Below are 22,852 nucleotides of genomic sequence, written 5' to 3'. Positions count from 1 at the left end.
GCAACTTTAGTCACCTTTTCACCCACCATAACCTAAATAATGTCTGGTGAAGACCTACCCAAAGTCTCAAATTGCAAAGCCAGTACAACCAACCTCACACTGATGAGACCCAAAAGGTTGAAGCAGTGTGTCTGTGAGTGGGTTCACTGGCTTTGCATCTCATCCCAGGCTATGTTTAAAAGCTGTGTTTAAAATAGCGAGCATTTGCTTAAGGGCTCCGTGTAATAATGGACTTGAGACAAAAGGTGGCACGGTGTGCTCATTTGCATGTAATTTCCCAGAGTCCCTTGCTGCAGTGGAAGCACTGTATGCTAGGTGATAATGGCAAAAAGCAGGGTTGCCGGCCTGTCTAAGGCCTGGTCCCCGCATGCTACTGCAGCGCCCGCTGTGGCGGACGCTGCAGGGACGAGAGCCCTCCCCTCAATGGCGCCGGGCCCGCTGCGAGGGGGGGCCGCAGAGCCGCGGCGAGAGTTGCTCCTGCTCTCAATATAATTGAGCAGGACTCGCGATGGAGCGCTAGGCCACGCCCCCTGGCGGTTCAGCCAATGAGGGCGAACCTGCCGGGTGACATCATGGCCACGTCCTCGTCACTCCCCCGCTACGCCCCCCCCTGGTCTCTCTTCCTGCAGTTCACTGCAGACCGGGGAATCGGCTGCACGCGCCGCCATCCTCGCGTGCAGCGGAGGCCCTGGGGCCTTAGCCTAAGACATGTGAATGTGCTCACAAGTAATATTTTTATAAGCTATACGGTGGAGGGTTTTTAGTCACATTTTCACCCACCATAACATAAATAATATAAATATAAATTGTGTGCGTATACAACTTCAACAATAGGTGTGTATATATTTAACTTGTATGCATAAATATATATATATATATATATATACAATTTAAATAATGTGTGTATATATAATGTACAGCAGCAAGAATTCCGCAGCCAAATGACAGAAGAAATCACAGATTTATTAATACATCAGGCAAACCAATGCAACCACAGCAGAGCAACATTTCGGACCTAGCACGGTCCTTTCCTAAGCCCTCTGAGAGGACTGTGCTAGGTCCGAAACGTTGCTCTGCTTTGGTTGCATTGGTTTGCCTGATGTATTATTAAATCTGTGATTTCTATTATCATTTGGAGAGTGCTGCGGAATCCTTGCTGCTGTATATCAATTGGACTTGTGGGCGTTCCCTGTCCCTCTGCCTGTACCTCATTCTCTGCCCGCACCTCATTCTCTGCCCGCACCTCATTCTCTGCCCGCACCTCATTCTCTGCCCGCACCTCATTCTCTGCCCGCACCTCATTCCCTGCCCGCACCTCATTCTCTGCCTGCACCTCATTCTCTGCAAAGTATCATTTTGTTTTTTTTCATTGAACTTTTAAGTGTGCACCCGGCATCTGAATTATTTTATGTATATAATGTACGTATTCATGTTTATGTTATTTAAATCTTGTGTGTGTGTGTATATGTATATATATTTATTCAATCTCTATTACACAATATACACAATTTCTATGTGTGTGTGTGTGTGTGTGTGTGTACGTACACACACACACACACTTATAGAAATTGTGTATATATAAAAATAAAATGTACACAAGATTGACATAAAATGCACATGCATATATACAATATAGTGTGTGTGTGTATGTATATATATATATATATTATTTGGTAATGTATAGCCGCCCATGTTATTACAGTGCACAGCTCCTGCACTGTGTAACCGTCTCCTCTTCCCCTGCAGTGTAGTGACATGTTTGCCCGTGATTGGCTTATGCAGCATAGCCGGTCTATGCTTGGGGGGGTTTCCCGTCTCTATGGTATTGCGGAAGTGACGCCGCCTGTCATGGCCGCCGGGGCGCTGCGGGAGAGGGATGCGGCACCTGCCGGGGCTCCCGCGGCTCCCCCAGCGTGAGGAGAGGGGGTGGGAAGCGCTTCCCCTGGCCGGCAAAGGGCAGCAGGTATGGGAAGAATGCCCTGCCCGCCGCAGGCTGGGTTGTAGGGTTATTACAAGCTCACCCAAGCTGGGGCTTTATATGTGCGGTTTTAATGGGGATTCTTCCTCATGTAACCACAGGCCAGGGCTGCACTGTAACATCCTCCCTTCCTGATAGAGAGCAGTGGCAACAGATTATTCATGTACTCAAAGACCTGGGCTGCTCTGTAACACCCTCCCTTCCTGATAGAAAGAATTGGCAACAGATTTCCTCATGTAACCAAAGGTCTGGGCTGCTCTGTAACACCCTCTCTTCCTCATAGAGAGAGTAGCAACAGATTCCTCATGTACCCAAAGGCCTGGGCTGCACTGTTAGGCCAGGGCCATGGTCAAAAAGACCACGCTGAGCAGCGCTGAGCAGATGCACTTACCCCCTGCATCTGTAATCAGCGCGGCTTTAGGAGCCGCTTGCGGAGGCATGTGGAAATGCAGGAGACAGGCAAGTTTAAATTTTGCCGCGGAGGGCCCGTCATGTGACTGCCAAAAGCCAATGGCAGTCCGTGACGTCGGTGACGTGGCGCACTAGCCCCGCCTCCCGCCCGGCTCCCACACGGCTTTACAAGCGCGCACGCTGACGCTCATGCAGGGACACAAAAAAGCTCCTGCTTGAGCAGGAGAGCATGAGCGTCAGCGCTCTTCCCTTCACCATGTCCGAGGCCTAAGGCTGCGCTTATAGTGCCTGGCGACGTGACGTAGCTCCGAAACAAATACATTGACTCCGTCGCAAGCGCTTATAGTAAGCGCGACGGAGCGACCAAAAATTTTGAAGACGGGTAAATTTGATTTTTTTAGAGACGCCACGTGACTGTCTCTGAGGCCTCTTCCAGGGTGGAGCTGAGCGGGCGGGTGCGTTCACGATCGCGACGATGAGACACATTGTGACAATGTGTGTGGCCAGCGTGAGCGCCTGCTCGGCGCTTGGCTGCTTGCCGAGCAAGCAAATTTGAATTGCTGCTCACAAGCGCATCATGTGAGCATCACGTGAGCGATTCACCCAATGAGGGCGAACCAGCTCTGTGACGTCGTGGCTGTGCCCCCAGAGGCGCGCGCACCACGAATCGCCCAGCCGTGCAGGGCGCAGTGCACGAGCGCAAGCGCGCATGTTCCCTACCTGGCCGATGCCTAAAGCAAATCAAATTGCGCGGCCCGCCCTTTTAGTGATGTCACTGGCCTTGTCGCCAGCGCCGTCGCTCAAAATCAAATTACAACTTTCGCCAGCGACTGATGACGTCACTGTCGCCAGCACTATAAGCGCGGCCTAAGGCTCAGTACCTGCTGGCGCTGAGTGTGCTGTGCGCTTGCCGCTTTTACTTATTGCAGTCTTTATGTGGAAGACCCCGCTCACGCTGTGCGCTGTCACCCAAGCTTGGCGCTTGAGCAGACAAAAAAAAACTGACTTTGAAGCACACTCAACTTGCCCGCAACGCCCTCCCCCGTTCGCGATTGCAAAATAGGCAGGACACCCGGCGCTCATGCTTAGAGAGTTGGTTACATCACCGCAGCCTAACATCCTCCCTTCCTGATAGAGAGGAGTGGCAACAGATTCCTCATGTAACCAAAGGCCTGGTCTGCACTGTAACACCCTCCCTTCCTGATAAAGGAGTGACAACCAGTATAAAGTGTGGACTGCCGAGATGTTCACTTCCAAAGAGATGTTTTGTTGTTGCTCAAATAACGTGTTTGTAGCTACAGAGTAATAGGAGACCTAATGGGAATAAGCCCTTCAAACATAAAAGTGAACGTTGGGACAAGGAGTCCCTGCTCAGACGAGCTGACCGTCGTTTAACCCTTTAAATGCCAGAAGACTGGTTGGTACCAGCATGCCAGGTGTCCTTCGGGAACGGTTGTTTGGTGTAGCGATCGTGGGTTTACAGGGCACGCCCCGCTGGAGGTGAACGGAAAAGGAGGGTAGTACGCTTCTGGTCAGCGATCTATCCCTAGAAAGCGAGCATTAATTGCATGGCGTACCCTGTATATTATAGGGTCCGTAGAGTGCAGGTCCTTATGTCTTGCAAAGTACGTTTATAGGGCATCTAAAGAGTTAATCGAACAGCGCTTTTTAAAAAAAAATTAAATAAAAGAAGCTATGGTACTGGGAGACTCAAGTTTGATCTAGCTGATGGGGTGACCCTCTAATTCTGATTTCTAAGTGTAGACATTTATGGTTTTATATATAGTTAGGGCTAAGGTTCCAAAAAAAAAAAAAAAAGGAAGTATATATGGTATTATGGGGAGAAGACGTGTCAGTGTTTTTGTTGCCTCTTAGCATTGCTAAATGAAGGTTCTTTGTAGATTAGTACACAGGAGTGATTGGCGTTTGGCAATTTAGCAGTATGATAATGTAAATCGCATATTACTATTATTTTTTTTATCGCGATACTGTCAGTAAGAAAGAAAGGTCCCTCTCTGAGGACCTGAACGTTGGGTCTGTATGTGTGCTTTTTTTACTCTAATACACAAGGTTTTTGGATTAACACAGAGTGCTGCCTCTTTTTTCCTCTGGAAATACGTTTTTCTATTATATTCTTATGGGACAAGCTCCTATATTTAAACATCAACCAATGTTCCAGCACTCACTGACTCTAAACTAAGAAAATGTCAACCAGGAAATAAGCCAAAAATGAAAAGAATTGAATGTCTACACAAGATAACATTAACTTGGAGTGATGTGTCACAATGGATGAGACCTCTAGGGTATATACGTAGTATGGGGAAAGAACACAGGGTAAGGGAGTGAGAGGCAATAAACAAGGTGGGGAGGAAACAAACACAGTAGGGGAGGGTAAATTAGGGGGGGGGGCAACGTATGAGGGGGATACCCCTTCTTCAGGCCCGTTCCCTCTGGTCCAGAAGGAACCCGCAGAATCTATCGCGTTTCGTAACAGCACCTTCCCTGATGAAGTAGCACCTGCTACGAAACGCATGGGAAGGAATAGATTGTGTGCTATTCTTGGTTGTATGTATCACATACAAGAGCTCTTTAAATATGTGATTTGTACACATTGGGTTTTCCTGCCTGTATCACTAACAAGCAGTGATTATACCTCCCAACTGATCTGCGGCAGCTGCTGTACCTACAGAGGTGCTAACCTATATAAACTCCACTTGCCTAGCCACTGGAGACTTGGGAGATTCATTGTTGAGACAGGGAGCGGGTGCGCATACCCTACCGGAGTCTATTTCTCCTCACGATGCTGCGTCCAGAGATCTGGAGTCTGTATTGGAGCTGATTCCCTTACCTTCACGGGACCATTACCGGGAGCGGGTGCTTTCCCTACCGGAGCCGACCTCTTCCTACTGTGCTGTGGGTGTCGACTTGAGAGATCAGGAGCCTGCACTATATCCTCAACAACGGGGGTTCCTTGCTATTATCGAGGAGCGGGCGTCTACCGTACTTGTTCTAATGTGCTCCTGAACCTGGACATTTAAATCCACACTTAGGCTGTTCTTATAGTGCCGGCGACGCGACGTCACGGCAAAACAAATGTATTGCCTCCGTCGCGTGCGCTTATAGTAAGTGCAACACGACGGGAGCGACGTGGCGGCGCGAATTTTTGAAGCCGGTCAAATTTTGATTTTTTCGAGGCTGTCGCCACATGTGACAGCCTCTGAACCAATCAAAAACCGTGTTGCCGGAAAGCGAATTACAACTTTCGCTAGTGGCGACAGCGACGGGTGACGTTATCAGTCGCCATCGCGCGCACTATAAGCGCGGCCTTACCGTGCTGGTGTTCCCCCTTTGTGACCATCTTCAACCCCTTAACGATCCTGAGGGTTTGGTAACATTATATCATTGATGATTAATTTTTATTTGTGTGTATTTCCTAATGTACATTTTATATATATATATATATTTTTTTACATAAATTCATTTATTTCCATGACTTATTTGCGCTGGTTTCTGTCCTTCAACCTATTCTTTTTGGCTATGATTGAGCGGTAATAAGATGTCTGCTGTTTTTGTAGGATTAATTATGCCTGAAGGATTTAACGACTCTCCCTGAAGACCAGCTTCTTTATTTGACTCGAGCAGACGTCTTGAGTGCCACAGCTATGGAGGAGGATGTGAAGCTAGAAGGTGATGGGGACAGCGATGGAGCTGAGACTGCCACAGAAGCTAAACTTGGCCGTCAGATTTCGGTCAGCGAGTTCTCATGCCACTGCTGTTACGATATCCTGGTGAACCCCACCACACTCAACTGCGGCCACAGCTTCTGCAGGCACTGCCTGGCCCTGTGGTGGGTGTCCTCAAAGAAGACAGAGTGCCCTGAGTGCAGAGATAAGTGGGAAGGATTCCCCAAAGTGAACATCCTGCTTAGGTGAGAAACTTCTGTGATGTGTGTGGCTCAAACAGCAGATCAGCAGCCACTAAAACTCCTTTCCCGAGTTATCAATGCAGCTTCTTTATTGATATTTCAAATGGTAATACTCTTTAAAGAAGCAGAACATGGTGACACTTTATTTATTTGTAATAGATTTGAAGCAAGGGGGTCTCTGGAGCTGAACCGTGTTCAATTCAGCCCCAGGGACCCCATGCTTCCTGAGATACTTGCCTCAGAAGGGGTTGCCGGTACCAGCCCTGACTGTGTTTGGTGGGGCTATCGAAATGGCACCTTTTTAAATGTCCCGTGTCAAGTGGGCCAATAGTAAGCTGTGATGTCATCCCTTGCAGCTTCCTATTGACCCACGTGCAGAGCTGCTACCGGCACCTCCTACGGATGTAAGTGTCTCACGGAGCCGGGGGCATGTGGGGGCTGGTCATTTGATTTACGAGTAGGATTCAATTAAGCATGAAGACACCAAAACATGGGTAAAGCCTTCTACCAAGCACTGATCCTCAGGAAGAAAGTATACGCACTTAACTCCTTTCCTTATCTTCATAAAAATAAAATAATGCTGTGATAGGGGAAAGGTGGCGACAAATAGAATGCTGATAAAAGTAAGATGGTGACATACGGAGCTCACACTATATGGACGTACACAAGTTAGCGCACAGTTAAATCCACAATTACCGTGCTGGTGTTCCCACTTCGTGACCATCTTCAACCCCTTAACCATCCTGAGGGTTCGGTAACATTGTTTCATTGATGAATTGTTATTTATATGTGTATTTCCCAATGTACATTTTTTTTTAAATATATTTTTTTACATAAATTCATTCATTTCCATGACTTATTTGCACTGGTTTTTGTCCTTCTATTAATCAGACTTCTATTAATCAGAATTATTGGTGTTCCCGGCAGGTACTGCGGCAGTTAAATAAACCTTCCACTATCTCCTAGTAAATTAATAAGGACACATCATAGTAGATGGATCATTCTCAATAATATTTTATATATATGATCTTATATATTTATGTTGTTTTGTTTCCCTGTAAGCACCATTACACGTTCTCATATGCTGTCCGTAGATGGAGGTAATTTTTTTGGTGACTATGAACCCACCGACTATATGGCTCTCTGGACAGACGCTGGGTGTGCATGTGTATATATGTGCGGCACTTACAGAGGCCCTGCGCTCTTCCCCACAACATATATATTAAATGCTGGGCGAGCGCATGTGAAGCCTCTGTATGCCCCTTAGCTTGTCTCTGGCGACGCATCACCATGGCAACACGGGGTCACATGACGTGAGGTCCTAAAACGCCAGAGAAACACCCCTGTGTTAAGGAACCAATATTGCACCATTTTTTAATTTTCTTTTAAGAAACAATAGCTGCAACCCCCGCATTGCCCGTTCAAACCTTTTCATGCAGATTGACTCTTGCCCAGGTGCCAGACCCCTGTGCAAAAGAGAAGTCTAGAGTTCAATAAGTAATTTGACTTTAAATAACAGCCTTTCGTACCATATTCCTTTTTGTGCTCCCAGCTAGTATTGCAGTCCCATTCCTAATGGTTTCATAATCAATATATGGAGGTTTTTTTTGTTATCAAGTTCCCCCCCCCCCAAAAAAAAGTACTCAAAAAAGTACTCTAAAAATGTATCGTGGTTGTTTTCCTTATATATGGCTGCCATTACATTTGTCTAAAAACGAGTTTTTGGACTGGCTGCTTTTGCTGTGACTTTGGACCCTTTGGCTGTTTCATTGTTGCAAAAGGAAAGTGCCAATTTGTCATTGTTTACATTTGAGTCCTTACATTTCTCAGATTAATCAGCATTGGTAATTTGAGCTAAGAAGTATCAAAGGTCAGTCTCAATGGGTTGAGTTCACGTTTATGACGATTAAACTGAACCCACGGTTAAGATAGTGGGTGGTAGATGGGTAAATACTTTAGTCTTGGTATATTTCTCAAGTGGACCAGAATGCTCCAGATCTAACATCATCACGCTAATTTAGGGGTTTGTTTTCAGGGACGTCATCGAAAAACTGTTCCCTGATGTCATCAGGCAGAAGAATGAGGACATTGAGCAAAACAGTGAGATCATTCAGAGTCTGCAGGCCTTCCAGAAATACGGCAATGATCAGAATCACACTGCGCCCGGCGGAGGGCGTGTAAACCCCCAAAGAGGAGGGGGGTTTTTCTCCGGCGTTCTGACCGCTTTAACCGGCGTGGCGGTGAGTCATCTTTGAGAATGGATAACAGAGCAAAACATCAATAGCATGGAAAGAGCCAATAGCATTTAGCTAAAAAAAGGGGGAGAGAAGCTGGGGAATAATAATAATATAATCGTCTTTTACAAATTCAGCAGATCCTTTCTGTAGTACTGGTTGCCCACGGTTAAGACCTTGGACGTGGCCATTAAATATTTTAATCCTTGAGCATTTTAGTGGTCGCAACGTTGAAACTCTGGCAGATTTAACTTGCGCCGTTTTCATTCTTGAAGGTAGGGAATCGGGCAGCATCATACAATGCAGAAGCTTTATCCACAATTTCCTGTAGCTTTATTACTAAGCTAATATTCTACTGTAAAAAAAAGTGAAGCAGAAAGAGTGGCTCTCCCAAGTAGTGATAACGTGGTTGGTATTGATTCATCCAACGTTTCGGTCCAACTCAGCCGGCCTGTCTGTTGTACCGAAATGTTGGATTAATAAACACTAACCACTTGACCACTATTTGGGAGGGCCAATCTTTTCTCTTCATTTCTATGGGATTTCACCATTGAGTTTCAGTCCCGCAAGTACCTTTCTAATGTTTGGGTGCACGTATAAGTCTTTTTATATTTTGGACTGTAAAAAAAGTAAAATGCTTTGATAAAGTGTTTTGTAATGGGATTTTGTACAAGATAAACTAGGGATTTGTATCATTCCTCTATATTTCTCCACTTAGTAAAAATGTTCATCCCTCGTATTTTTTCCGATTGAGGATACTTATTTGGCAAAATATTGTACATGGTAACACCTAATATTGGTGAAAAGTGTTATTCGCAAGTGTGTGATACTTTCGTATTTACCAAATGATGTGTTTTTTAATGTGCTGTCATTTGATTGCAAAAAATGTAGGCATTTAACCGCTTTTAAGTTGTGCTGACCGGAAACAAATGTATATTTAGCACATCATATGTTCTCCCATCAATGCCCATTTTATACGGCACTGATGGTGTATGACATGAAGATTGAAGTCCTGAATGAGTATAACAGACCCTCCGAAGGGTCACGCTGGAAGTCTGGTCACAGTTACCCGTTTTTCTTTTAGGTTGTCCTGCTCGTGTATCACTGGAGCAGTCGGGAGTCTGAACATGACCTTCTGGTCCATAAACCAGTTGCTAAATGGTCTCCAGAAGAGGTAATCCTTTGGCTAGAGCAGTTGGGTCCCTGGGCCTCCCATTATAAAGAGAGGTTTTTATCGGAGAGAGTAAATGGAAGGTGAGAAATATATGTATCTTGTATTGTTTTATGTTTACCGCAAAAAAAAATAACACCATAAATCATTCTTTTTCATTTTTACAACCAAATAAAGTTGAGTCCATGTACTAGTAGCTGCATGTTTCATGCATTTTCCATACAATGGGCCAGGGGTGCTCAACTCCAGTCCCCAAGCCCCCATCCCCCCCAACAGGTCAGGTTTCCAGGATATCCCAGCTTCATCATTCAGAGGAGCCACCCGTGCTGAAGCAGGGACTGATTGAGCCACCTGTGCTGAAGCAGGGGTTGATTGAGCCACCTGTGCTGAAGCAGGGATATTCTGAAAGCCTGACCTGTTGGGTGGGGGGGGTTGGTCGAGGACTGGAGTTGAGCACCCCTGTAATAGACAAACGAGTCATGCTTTAAGTGTCTCGTATAATGAGCATAAATCTGAACAGACTACATGGAAAATGCCGTGTTTTGTGTGTAACTAAATGTGCAGATTTCCTGGATTCGATGTACATGGCCAGCAGTTTTTATGAAGGTTACCATTGCTTTTATGCTGCATGATGGTGTAATATTGCAATAGACAATGGTCTAATTTGTTTTAAGAGATTTTATAAGAGGGATAAAAGTGCAGATGAAATTAAAAAAAATACAGTCATACAGTATGCAGAGCTGCCTTTTATTACCTGAATGTTTTGGGCTTCACCCAATGAGGACATTTTAATTGTAACTTTACGTTTTATACTAAAACGGCAAAAACAAACCCCAAAAAGTATTGTTTTGTTATTTAGCTTAGGTATACCATGGAATGTTTGTTCAATGAGCAGTTCAGTTGCATAAAATTCTCTGGCACCGTGTCTCTGGTTGGTGTTGCTGCCTATGTTATTGGGAATTTTGCAAAGGCAAACAAGATCTTATCTTGCATTAAACGGGCAATGGATGGCAGGAAAGTAAACATAATTATGCTCCTTTTACAAAGCATTAGTACGACCACACCTTGAATATGGAGTACAATTTTGGGCACCAATCCTTAGAAAAGACATTCTGGAACTAGAGAGAGTGCAGAGAAGAGCTACCAAATTAATAAAGGGGATGGACATTCTAACTTATGAGGAGAGACTAGCTAAATTAGATTTATATACATTGGAAAAGAGGTGTCTAAGAGGGGATATGATAACTGTACAAATATATTCGGGGACAGTACACAAAGCTTTCAAAAGAACTATTCATCCCAAGGGCAGTACAAAGGACTGGTGCATCCCTTCAGGTTGGAGGAAAGGAGATTTCACCAGCAACAAAGGAAAGGGTTCTTTACAGTAGGAGCAGTTAACATGTGGAATTCATTACTAATGGAGGCTTATGGTAGATACAATAGATTAGTTCAAAAAAAGGTTGGACATCTTTTTAGAAAGGAAAGGTATACAGGCTTATACCATATAAGTATACATGGGAAGGATGATGATCCAGGGATTAATCCGATTGCCAATTATTGGAGTCGGGAAGGAATTTATTTTTCCCTTTATGAGATTATTGGATGATATGTCACTGGGGTTTTTATTTGCCTTCCTCTGGATCAATATACCGTAAGTACGGATATAGGATAAAGTATCTGTCGTCTAAACTTAGCATAGGTTGAACTTGATGGACGCACGTCTTTTTCAACCTCATTAACTATGTAACTTGTCTAGATAATTTAAAAAAAAATCTTTTTTGAATGTAACTGCAATAATACAAACATTTTAAAGCCGCATCTTTATTATTGTTTAACTTGGTACAATGGGCTGTGAGACAAGACCAGACGCACCATTTACACTGGTACAGCAGGGGTAGAGGGCCCTGCTCCAATGAGCTTACAATGTAAGAGGAAAGGAGGGGAGCATTTGGTACAGTGGAAGACACAGGCTGGAGTGTTTCTATGTAAACTGAAAGTGGTGTTTCATGCTAGGCTTTTTACTTTTTGGGAATAGAAAAAGAAAGGTCTGCCATTCTCTCCTTGGGTCATAATATTATGGTCTATTCATTCAGACCCTATGATTAATTTTATTTTCTGCTTGGGTACATTTTTATTTATTACATGTTTACTATACAGGGGGTTTCCGTAGCGGAACCATGTTAATTTCAGCTCTGATGGGACCCCCTGCTTCCTGAGATACATACCGAAGAAATTGCCGCCGCCACTTCATGGAGGTTTAAAACACCAGCCTGACGCGAGCCAATAGGAGGCCACCATGGATGACATCACGGCTTCAGATTGGCCCACGTGATGCAGGAGATTTAAACCTCCATTTTGTCTCCCCCTGGAGGGGTCTGTAGTATCTCAGAAAGCATGGGGTCCCCGGAGCTGAAATTAACGGGGTTCAGCTGCGCAGAGCCCCTGCTTCCTATACATGTCAAATAAAAAATGGGGTGGTCGGGACCCACAAGGAACTGTTACTTTAAACAGCTGTAAGGCCGCGTTCACACAGGGGGCTTCGTGACGCTGCGTGAGCGCGCCTCTGTCTGCTGAGCAATGTGTGATCATCCCCAGCAGACGGAATGATCCCACACAAGGCGACATCCAGGGTGGGTGTGTGTGTGTCTCTTTAAAGAGCCGGTCGTCTTCCATTCCACACTGGGCTGGAGCAGGGAGCCGGGCAGCGTTTCCACTTACAAATAAGGATTCCAATCCTACAATTCTTGGTCAAGAAATAACATTTCCTGGACAAAAACCTCTGATCAAAAATGTAGTTGAAAGGTGGTACAAGTTACAACATGTATGAGAAGAACAGACAAACCTGTGCATTTTCCTTAGTTCTGCCTATTGATCTGCAGTTAATAAACCTGCTGCAGCTGCAGTGTGCAAGTCATTGTGTCTTTCACCCTCCCCCGTGGGCTGGCAAACAAAGTGAGTGACCTAAGTGCTGTTAACATGACACAAATTCACACGTACAGGCATACCCCGCTTTAAGGACACTCACTCAATAGGCAAACGCATGCGCCTGTCAGCACGTCCTGAACAGCAATACCGGCTCCCTACCTGTACCGAAGCTGTGCGCAAGCGGGGAGACTATAGCGCCTGTTACACATGCGTTATTTACATCAGTTATGCGCGTATTTGATGATTGCAGTACAGTACATGCATCGATAAGTGGGAAAAAGGTGGTGCTTCACTTTAAGTACATTTTCGCTTTACATACATGCTCCGGTCCCATTGCGTACGTTAATGCGGGGTATGCCTGTGTTACATAGTTACATACATGCTCCGGTCCCATTGCGTACGTTAATGCGGGGTATGTCTGTATGAATGACCCTACCCTCCGATTTCACTGCCCAGAACTTCTGAGTCTCTGGTCAATTTCAGTAGCCAATCAATGTAAACGTCTGGACATTGATTGGCTGCTGAAATTGTGTCACAGATTGATAAGACTCCCGTGACTGCAGCAGCGTCGGCGCCGCACTTTGCAGCCAATGGTAGATCGAATACTGAACACTACCATTGGCCGCTAGGAGTCTGTGACGAACGCGCGCACGTTAGCACTCGCATGTCGTGTAGCGCGCAGTGTGAGCGGGGCCTAACAGAGCACCCAGGCAGAAAATAAGATCTGGTCCCAATAGACACTGCCGGGTGGGGAGCTGCTCCTTTAAGTGATTACATTATGAACCCCTGAAGTGCTAATGGAGATATTTGCACATTTTATTTTTCATTAAACTAGATTGCATTCAACAGTTTAATTGTTTTACTGTTTAGCGTTTACTGGCTTTGTCATGCTGTTTTTTTCTTGTTGTAATACTTGCCATATCCTTGTCGACCGCCCTGCTGTCTGTATCACTAACCCGTCCGTATTTCAGGCTCCTCCTTACGCTCGTAGAGGAAGAATTCTTAAAAGTGCCGTACAGCATCGAGAACAACAGTCACCGAAAGGCCATTATCATGGAGTTAGAGCGGGTCAAAACCTTGGGGGTGAAACCTCCCCAGAATCTGTGGGAGTATAAGGTTAGAGGTTTTTTATTTGCACTTTAGACATTCAGCAACATTACCAAGACTTCTATTGTTCTTGTAACCGTTTCTTTTTGTTGAGCGAACCTAACTGGTTGCAAGTTGCCGTCATTATTGAAATGGCCACTTCTTTTTAGAGCTATATTAAAGGGCCCTTTCTGATGTTGTTCATGTACAATCAGAGTTCTGTATTAACAACAACGTGACTACGAATGCAGAGCTGAATTACAGTAAATCCCCCAATACCTTAACACAGGGGTGCTCAACCAGTCCCCCTCCCCCCCTTCCCAACAGGTCAGGTTTTCAGGATATCCCAGCTTCAGCACAGGTGGCTCAATCAGTACCTGCTTCAGCAAAGAGGCTGTAAGTGAGGTGGAGCAGAGAAATAAAGATTAGCTATAGATGGAAGAATCTCCACGTGGATATTGTATATTGTATTGATTGTCTTTATTTATATAGCGCCATAAATGTACATAGCGCTTCACAGTAGTAATACATGTTGTAATCATATAAATAAGAAATAATATAAATAACAGGTCATGGGAATAAGTGCTTCAAACATAAAAGTAACATTAAGGAAGAGGAGTCCCTGCTCCGAGGAGCTTACAATCTAATTGGTAGGTAGGGGAACGTATAGAGACAGTAGGAGGGAATTCAAGTAAGTGCGTCTGCAGGGGGCCAAGCTTTATGTATCATGTGTTCAGGATTATCCACAGTGCTATTCATATGCTTCTTTAAGCAAATGTGTCTTAAGGTGGGTCTTAAAGGTAGATAGAGAGGGTGCTAGTCGGGTATTGAGGGGAAGGGCATTCCAGAGGTGCGGGGCAGAAAGAGAGAGCTTTAGATACAAAGAGGGTAGAGAGAAGACATCCTTGAGAAGAACACAAGAGTCTGGATGGTGCATAACGAGAAATTAGGGCTGAGATGTAAGGAGGGGCAGAAGAGTGTAAAGCTTTAAAAGTGAGGAGGAGAATTGAGTGTGAGATGTGGGATTTGAAATGAAGTGACTGGCGTTTCCCCACAAGCTGTTTCTTTTGTGGTTTCCACAACAGCCCGAGTTTTAGTTTGGAAAATGCGTTGGTTATAAAGGGGGGGGTTCAGTAGAGTCCGTTTCTGGGTAATAAACTCGATCCGGCGTTAACGGCCATCCTCTTGAATAGCAGTAAAATGCTGGATCGCGTGCGTTAACCCGCAATGGACCATCGTGGATCTCCCCCCAAAAGTTGACTGCCCGATCACAAGGCTGAGCAGCTCTAATTGAACATGCAGCGATGCAACCACATGCTTTTCATTCTCATATATGCGGAAGCGGTCGTTCAGGCCGTTTTCAGACAGGAAACCCCTTTGACTTCGATGGGGATTTTTGTCCAGAAACGTCCCGAGCGGTCCCTTTGGAATTAGGCCCTTCGTACGTTGGTAGCACCCTGGCGGGGTCTTCCATCTATGAGAGCTATAGAGCTTCTATTCGCACGAAAGCAACACATTATGAAGCTGGGTTTTTTAAAACAAGTTATGCGTATTTTATTCTTGTAATTCTCTTTTTGTTTTACGATTTGCCACCTTTTAGGCCGTAAATCCTGGGAAATCGCTGTTCCTGCTGTACGCGCTGAAAAGCTCGCCCAGACTCAGCATGTTATACTTGTACTTGTTTGATTACGCAGAAACCTTTTTACCTTTCATCCACACGACATGCCCTGTACAGGAAGACCAGGAGGAAGATCTCATCGCCAAATTTATAGTGAGTCCTGCTACCTTTGTTCCTTTTGCCCATTGTTAGTAGGCAGTGCCCCCCCCCCCCCCAATTTGTTCTGGCACAGAGTAGCCCATCAACTATCTCATCCCAAACCCGAAAATGAAGACTTCTTAGCTCTGACATAAATAGGGACAGTGAGGAATATACATTATGTAATTACCTACAGGTCTCTGTAGCCATGAATGCCGTGACTAACCATGCTGGAGTGCTGGTAAGTTCATAATCGCCCTGGTAAACTCTGCTGATATTTTGCTTTTGTAAGTAATGAATCGGCACTAAGATAACTAACCTGCCTTGATGCCTTTTCTCACTGATCCAATTAACCATTGTGATCACTCGGTTTGCATTGGAGGGACAAAACCAGGAAAGCGTTTTATGGCCCATGCAAATGGTCCTTCCCTTGCATCATAGAATAGGATTGCATGAAGATGCATGTATTACGGCCACGGACTGTATTGGCCCAACATCAATTTAAAAACCCCCAGCCTAGTGGCGGAGTTGGTAGTGAGAGAGCACGTCATCCCAACCGCAAATTCAATGCCAGAAATGTATTGATTATCAATTGTATTTGCTGTGATGCCTTAAAGCAGCAATCGCCCAAAAAGGGTTTAAAATAAAGACAATTTAACCCTGGTTCCGATGATATTTCTAGTTTTAGTCCTCTCCTGATGACGTTGCAGCTTTCTATTGGCCATTGGAGCTAACGCTAACCCGGCAGCCAAGCTTGTCGATTTTGAACAAGTGGGTCACCGCAGGTTACGGGACCATGGTGCTGGTAAAAAAGCAAAACGAAAAAACAATTGCAGACTGCACGGTCTACGGCCTTAAATGATGCCTTGCCTCTGCTCAGTTGTATATAGTAGTCATTGAGTGTAAATATCCTTATGGTGATGGTTGGTTCAAAGGCTAGAACAACAAAAACATGGTGTTGCTGTATCCTTAATAAGGATACAGCCTGCATGTAGGTTACGTGCTGTTTAAGAAATAAGTGTTCTCTGTTGTATCCCCTGCTTTAGGACTTAAAAGATCCAACCTGGAAGCAGTGGAGAGAGTTTCTTGTGAAGTACGTGTTCCTACCCTACCAGCTCATTGCCGAGTTTGCTTGGGACTGGTTAGAGGTTCATTACTGGACCTCCCGGTTTATCATCGTCAATGCCATGTTGCTCTCGGTCCTGGAATTATTCTCGTTTTGGAGATTGTGGTCAAGGAGGGAACTGAAGTAAGTATTGTCTAGGCCCTTCTTAAACTTCATTTGAACTCTTATCAATGATTACCATAGTCTCACCTGTTTGCTGGGCTGTGGGGTAACTAGAACAACGTTGGACTAACATTTGCCAGCAGCAATTTCTTTTTTTAGGATAACTTCCCCTGTTAACTAGCAGTTGTATTGCCGCAGTGTACAGTATATAGCATATATACTGTAATATGAAATGATTGCTCTTATCGGATGTTGGCAAGCAGATAGCAGTGGGGCCTTGACATAGTATGGAGCGGCATTAGTTTGTTTACAATCAAGTATACTTTTATATGCACCCAAGTGAACCAATAGCCCTGACGCGTTTCAAATTGTGATGGGTGACTTTCAGACTAAAACAAACAAGTGTTGGCATTTGAAATCCCCTTTTGCAAGGTTGAGAGGTAAAGGCATAACCGTGCATATGCTCTCTGCTAATTCCAGGACAAACAAAAGCAGTTATATATTTTTTTCCTTTTTTAAAAAGGAGCCAAGTACATTGGTAAACTTACCTTACAGATGTGGCCAACATCTTTGCTTTCTTTATTGCAAGATAATGCGTCCGCTGGTGCGAGATTGGACCAGTTATGGTGCAATATGCATTTAAATGCAATGTTGCCTCGAGTTGCACAATCGTGCAATAACACTGACTACACCTGTCCGTGTGAAGGCCTTTCTAATGATTCCCTGTTCCCTGCAGGACACTTCCTCGACTGATGTGGGGACATTTCTGGAAGATGTCGACCCAAGGACTTTTTGTCGCCATCTTTTGGCCTATAATCCCTCAGTTTGTCTGCAACTGCTTGTTTTACTGGGCTGTGTATTTTAACCCAATCATCAACATTGATCTGGTGGTAAAAGAAATAAGGAGACTGGAAACACAAGTGCTGTAGGACATTGTCACAGCTGTTCTTTATCAGGATTGGATGCAAGTCACGACACTGAATTAAAGGATGTGGGGGGGAAAATCCTTTTTTTATACATATATTGAGTGACTGCAGATTTTTGCTTTCTTTAAAACAAATGGTCATTTAAGAAGCACTATGAAGGTCTAAATAATTTCAGACTTTCGCCCTTGGTGATTTTGCAGTAAGAATGGATCATTTTCCTGTAGCCTCTCCGTTTCTCTGGCATGATTTATATATTCAGTCATCACAACATTTTGGGGGGTGGAAAGTGCATAATTGGTTCAAATCGAATTTAATTTCCAGTGTCCCAATCAGAATATTGTGAAGTCGACGTGAAATTGAGGCATTTGCTCTGCATCCCGCTGTCTGAGATGTTCCGGACAGTCATTCGCTGATAACCAACCACAAGGACGATGCCGCTCGTCTGGAAACTTAGTGCAATAACGCAGATCTGATCTGGATGCTCGTAGCTGAGGAAAGAAACCGGTGGGTTATTCCACTTGCTGCTGATGGGTCCTGCAGTGTATGGCTTTGGGGTGATCTTTCAATCTAGGGGGACACTTGGTAATGTGAAACATACCTAAAAGGGGCATTAGTACTCTGTTTTAGGTACTTTCTCAACTTGCCAATCCCCAGTATGGATTTTTATTTTTTAGAAGTTTATTAGCTGAGCTCTCCTGCTTAACTTTGGGGTTTCCTCTCACGGCGTATCTGGCCTCCTCGAATCTTGTACTGTAAGTGGACGAAAGGTATTGGGCGAGCTAAACTAATGAGAGATACTGGTGCAACCCCTCACTCACCCAGAGGGGGACGCTATGGCCCATGTATTAGTGGCATGTTAAAATGCTCCTTTTACAGCCAGAAAGAAACCATTGTAATAAGATATATCTTCTTGGCGGTGCCACTGAATCAATAAGTTAATTCAAAAAAGTTCATAACAGCAGTAAGTTCTTTTTGATTAATATCAGATTCCTGATTTGTAATCTGTCCAGCTATTTTAATAATCTATTTCCATTTTTAATAGTGGGAAATGTGTTTATTATTTTAGACCAGCGCCTCTGTGTAGCTTTCTCTGCAGCTGTTGCACCTTATTAATACTTTAGCTGTATGGGAGTGCTGTGCACAAAATACATTTAATGAACGGTATGGGCGCCTACATTGACATGTTTTTCAGCAGGTTGTCACAGCCAAGAATAGGAGCGTTAAAGTATCAGGGTGCCCAGAAAACAAAATAAACAATGCATCTAAGTAGTTTTCTATTTGTATTTTATTTTTTTTACAAATATGTGATCTGCTGCGGCTTTAACCCTGGCAATATTGCTCGCAGAAAAAGTCATGCTAATGTAAAATGTACCACACAATTTCTTTCACCTGCTTTGCTGCTGAGAATTGTGCGATCCTGTGGCCATATTCAGTCCCGGAGAACATGTATTTGCAAGTTGTGACTGTTTAGCAGATCAACGTGAACATAAGAATTGTACATGGACAGGAAACGCCAGACCTCCGTTATGCAAAATCACTTTTCCTTAATCAATGGACTAATTATACTAAATTCGTTATTCTTCCGCTCTTCTAAATACTGTACATGCTAAAATGAATAATTAATTGTCTCAACAACCTCTTGCGTTTTAACTGTGTTGTCTAGTTTTCAATATCACTTGTTCCTTTTAATTATCTGTCCCATTTGATCCAATAGTTGTAACCTGGGAAGGTTCCAGTGGAAAATGCCACCGTGTTTGTGTCATAAGCTTATGCAAGTGTAGAAATACTTAATGAAGACTGCGTGAATGTCAAGAACGACATCTATAAGTGTAAGAGATTGTACATTTCTCTGCCAAGAAGTTGTTTAGAATGGGTATTTCATTTTCTATCGCTGTGGTCCTCAGATGTACAGTCCCACCTTTTAAAAAATACCCTACCTTGTGTGGCTTTGAAACCCCCATCATTCACTCTATGCTCTTTTCCAGTGGTTCCCAAATCCATTCCTCAAGGAACAGCGGCAGAGCAGATTTTAAGGAGACCCCTGCTTAAGCACAGTTGTTTCAGTCAAAATGATTGTGCTACCTGTGCTAGTGAGGATACCCTTAAAACCCGCACTGTTAGTGTTCCCTGAGAACTGGGTTTGGGAACCACAGCTCTATTCAAATGACACTTCAATGCTGAGAAGTGCGTGTGACCAAGGACGGATTGTGTCATTTAAGATAAGTTCATACTGTGGGCCTCCCCTATGAATGCCTTCACCGCGTGGCACCAACCTTAGCAGCCATACTGTTACCATACAGCAGCAATCCCCTTAAATTAATAGAGGGTTTAACTCCCATTATATTTGTCATTTTCTTTTTGTTAGATTTTTTTTTTCTTCCTTTCTGGCGGCTGTTTTCATTCATCCGTTGGCGTCCTGATCATCAGGGCGAGGTATCTCAGGAATTGAAAGCGAAACAAAGACGCCTTAAAGTGGCTTTGAGAGTATGAGCAGCAGTTCCAAGAGGTGGAAAAATATCTATTTTTGAATCGAGCAGAGCAGATTGCTACTTTAAACACGGCCTTTTAGTGTAAGACTTTGGCAGGGATTATGCCCAGGATTCACTACACTGATAACGCTGGATCGAGCTCAAATCCCCTTTAACTGCCATTGATGGGACTGTCCATTAACGCAGAATTGAACTCCGGGTCCTGATGGATCTTCCCCTTTGTTTGTAAATGCATCTGTGAAATGTCCTTTTTTTCTTTTGTTGTGCTAGATGTAAATATGAAGTATGTGTTCATACCAATGGAATCGCTGATGTTTGAGTGACTTCTACATGTTTTGTCACGGACTGTACATGTTTCTGAACAATTTGCATTACTTGTATAATGCTAGTACTGTGAACTTCCAATTTGCATATTTGAGCTTTTTTTTTTATTTTTAAGATTTACTTTAAATGAAATTAAAGGTTTGTTTTCTTTTCAGGGTGTTCAGTCTGTTGCTTTGGTGTGTTGTCTCTTTCCTGTCTTGTGTAAAGGAGGTAAAAAAAAAAAAAAGGTTAAACTCAGCAGGTAAAGAAGCAAATGTGGTACAGTATTTGACAGCGCAGATCTCCTCTGGGCAGTAACTTTACTATAAATAACACTGTCCTAAGAAAATAAAAGGCTAATTAGCTCTTCAAGATGCAGTCCTGTGTAGGAATAAAGTGTTTGAGGGCCAGTGATCTGTTTTAATGGATTAAATGTGCACTTCTATGTAGCTGGGCTAAAATGACCTTTTATAAAGAATTTAATGCTGATTTTCTGTAGACAAACCTAACAGTACTAAAAGCAAATATTTGGTTTATTTTGTGTCTGGAAAATAATTACAAATTAGAGAAGAGGGGGGGGGGGGGTGTTTGTTAATGAAGGGGTGAGAGCAAGGCCCGTGCAAGCTCCTGTTGAACACATTTGAGGTTATTTATTAAGCTGCCCCTTTCGGCATTATTGCAGTTTAATTGTGTTTTTTTTTTTTTTTCAATGTCCTCACACAAAAGGTGAGTGAGTAGCCAAAGGAAATGGCCCCATTCCCAAGTCTCCACGGCTCGCCACGTCTACAAACTAACTTAAGAATGATTTAAAAATACTTGTAGGTCAAGCATGTCAAACTTGTGGCCCGCGGGTCGCATTCGCCCCACAATGAACATATTTGCGGCCCAGCTCGCCAATATTTAACTCGCGCTGCGCGCACTTTCTGCAAAGGCAAAAAAAAAAAAAACCTCCCCCCTCTCCTGATTGGCTGGCGCGTGTTGGCACGCTGCTAGAATTTTTTTTTGGCCCGGAGCCAGCTCTATCCGAGCTTGCATAGTGAGGCTGCCTCTTCCTGCTGCATGGAGCAAGTCAGGTGACTACTGCTCCATGCCTGCCTTGCTTCCCCCTTGCCCTCCTGCTCCGATTTCCTCCCCCGTTCCGAATTCGTGTTTGTGTGTGTGTCTGCGATCACGGCCCCTCCTCCTCCCCCTCGTGCAGAGAGATATGCTGCAGATGTCGGCCGCGTCTTAGCATAACAGCATAGTTGCGATCACAGCCCCACTCCCCTCTGTGCAGAGAGAGCATGGCCGCCCCCCCTCCATGAGGTGCAGAGAGTTCAGCAGTTCAGTGGAGATCCCACGGACAGGGGTATGTCTTCACAGCAGCCCCCCTCCCCCTGTCAAATCTCTGTGTGAGCTGCACATGCAGAAGGAGATCTGTGTGTGTATTTCTGTATGTGTTCATCTCTGTATCTGTGTGTGTGTGTCCCTGTGTGTGTGTGTGTGTATCTGTGTGTGTGTCTGTGTGTGTCTGTGTCTGTGTCTGTGTCTGTGTGTGAGAGAGAGAGTGTCGGAGAGAGAGAGAGTCGGAGAGAGAGAGAGAGTGTCGGAGAGAGAGTGAGAGTGTCGGAGAGAGAGTGAGAGTGTCGGAGAGAGAGTGAGAGAGTGTCGGAGAGAGAGTGTCGGAGAGAGAGTGAGAGAGTGTCGGAGAGAGAGAGAGAGAGAGTGTCGGAGAGTGAGAGAGAGAGTGTCGGAGAGAGAGAGAGAGTGTCTGAGAGAGAGTGTCTGTCAGAGAGAGAGTCAGTCAGAGAGAGAGAGTGTCTGTCAGAGAGAGAGAGTCAGTCAGAGAGAGAGAGAGAGTCAGTCGGAGAGAGTCAGTCAGAGAGAGAGAGAGAGTCAGTCAGAGAGAGAGAGAGAGTCAGTCAGAGAGAGTCAGTCAGTCAGAGAGAGAGAAAGAGAGAGTCAGTCAGAGAGAGAGAGTCAGTCAGTCAGAGAGAGAGAGTCAGAGAGAGAGAGAAAGAGAGTCAGAGAGAGAGAGAGAGAGAGAGTCAGTCAGAGAGAGAGAGGGAGTCAGTCAGAGAGAGAGTGAGTCAGTCAGAGAGAGAGAGAGTCAGTCAGAGAGAAAGAGAGAGAGTCAGTCAGTCAGATAAAGAGAGAGAGTCAGTCAGAGAGAGAGAGAATCAGAGATGTCAAGTGTCAGGAAGAAAATATTAATGTTATCGTTTTGTTTATATACTGTACTTTTCTAAATAAACCTACGTTTCTATGAAAATTTAAGTTTTTGTTTTTTTGCGGCCCACCTAAACTTAAACCTTGTTTATTTGGCCCGTGTTAGCCTTTGAGTTTGACATGCTTGTTGTAGGTGTTAGGTGGGCATTAAGAACCCAGATGTAACTCTTTAAACATGTCCCTGCATCAGCACCTTTTAGTCCTAGGAAGAC

At 44.4% G+C, this 22,852-nt stretch overlaps 1 protein-coding gene and 1 long non-coding RNA gene across 3 annotated transcripts in view; both read left to right on the top strand.

Moving 5' to 3' along the window:
- The first annotated feature begins 1,832 nt into the window (after positions 1-1,832).
- On the top strand, positions 1,833-20,605 carry BFAR (bifunctional apoptosis regulator). 2 transcript variants are annotated; one of them, XM_075565404.1, is made up of 9 exons: positions 1,833-1,963; positions 5,965-6,317; positions 8,350-8,554; positions 9,633-9,802; positions 13,616-13,760; positions 15,331-15,501; positions 15,683-15,727; positions 16,533-16,735; positions 17,451-20,605. In XM_075565404.1, exons 2-9 carry the CDS (start codon positions 6,052-6,054, stop codon positions 17,641-17,643), a joined length of 1,398 nt encoding a protein of 465 aa, XP_075421519.1. In that variant the 5' UTR covers positions 1,833-1,963; positions 5,965-6,051; the 3' UTR covers positions 17,644-20,605. The 2 variants fall into 2 exon arrangements, with proteins under 2 accessions (XP_075421519.1, XP_075421521.1); XM_075565406.1 differs by lacking the exon at positions 15,683-15,727.
- Positions 20,606-21,505: 900 nt separating this feature from the next.
- LOC142463102 (uncharacterized) overlaps positions 21,506-22,852 on the top strand; it is an 84,948-nt gene continuing 83,601 nt past the window's right edge. Inside the window, exon 1 of the long non-coding RNA XR_012787374.1 lies at positions 21,506-21,780. This is a non-coding gene — a long non-coding RNA (uncharacterized LOC142463102). The remainder of the gene's footprint in view (positions 21,781-22,852) is intronic.

The sequence above is a fragment of the Ascaphus truei genome, chromosome 11, assembly GCF_040206685.1.
Source record: "Ascaphus truei isolate aAscTru1 chromosome 11, aAscTru1.hap1, whole genome shotgun sequence".
In the NCBI taxonomy this organism is placed as follows: Eukaryota; Metazoa; Chordata; class Amphibia; order Anura; family Ascaphidae; genus Ascaphus; species Ascaphus truei.
This window is presented reverse-complemented; position numbering and strand designations above follow the sequence as displayed.

Bases quoted from the DNA above. Each gene is read 5' to 3' on its own strand.
- BFAR (XM_075565404.1), top strand. From the start codon at position 6,052: ATGGAGGAGGATGTGAAGCTAGAAGGTGATGGGGACAGCGATGGAGCT. The intron at 6,318-8,349 runs GTGAGAAACTTC...GTTTGTTTTCAG, and splicing joins AAAGTGAACATCCTGCTTAG to GGACGTCATCGAAAAACTGT. The intron at 13,761-15,330 runs GTTAGAGGTTTT...GCCACCTTTTAG, and splicing joins AGAATCTGTGGGAGTATAAG to GCCGTAAATCCTGGGAAATC.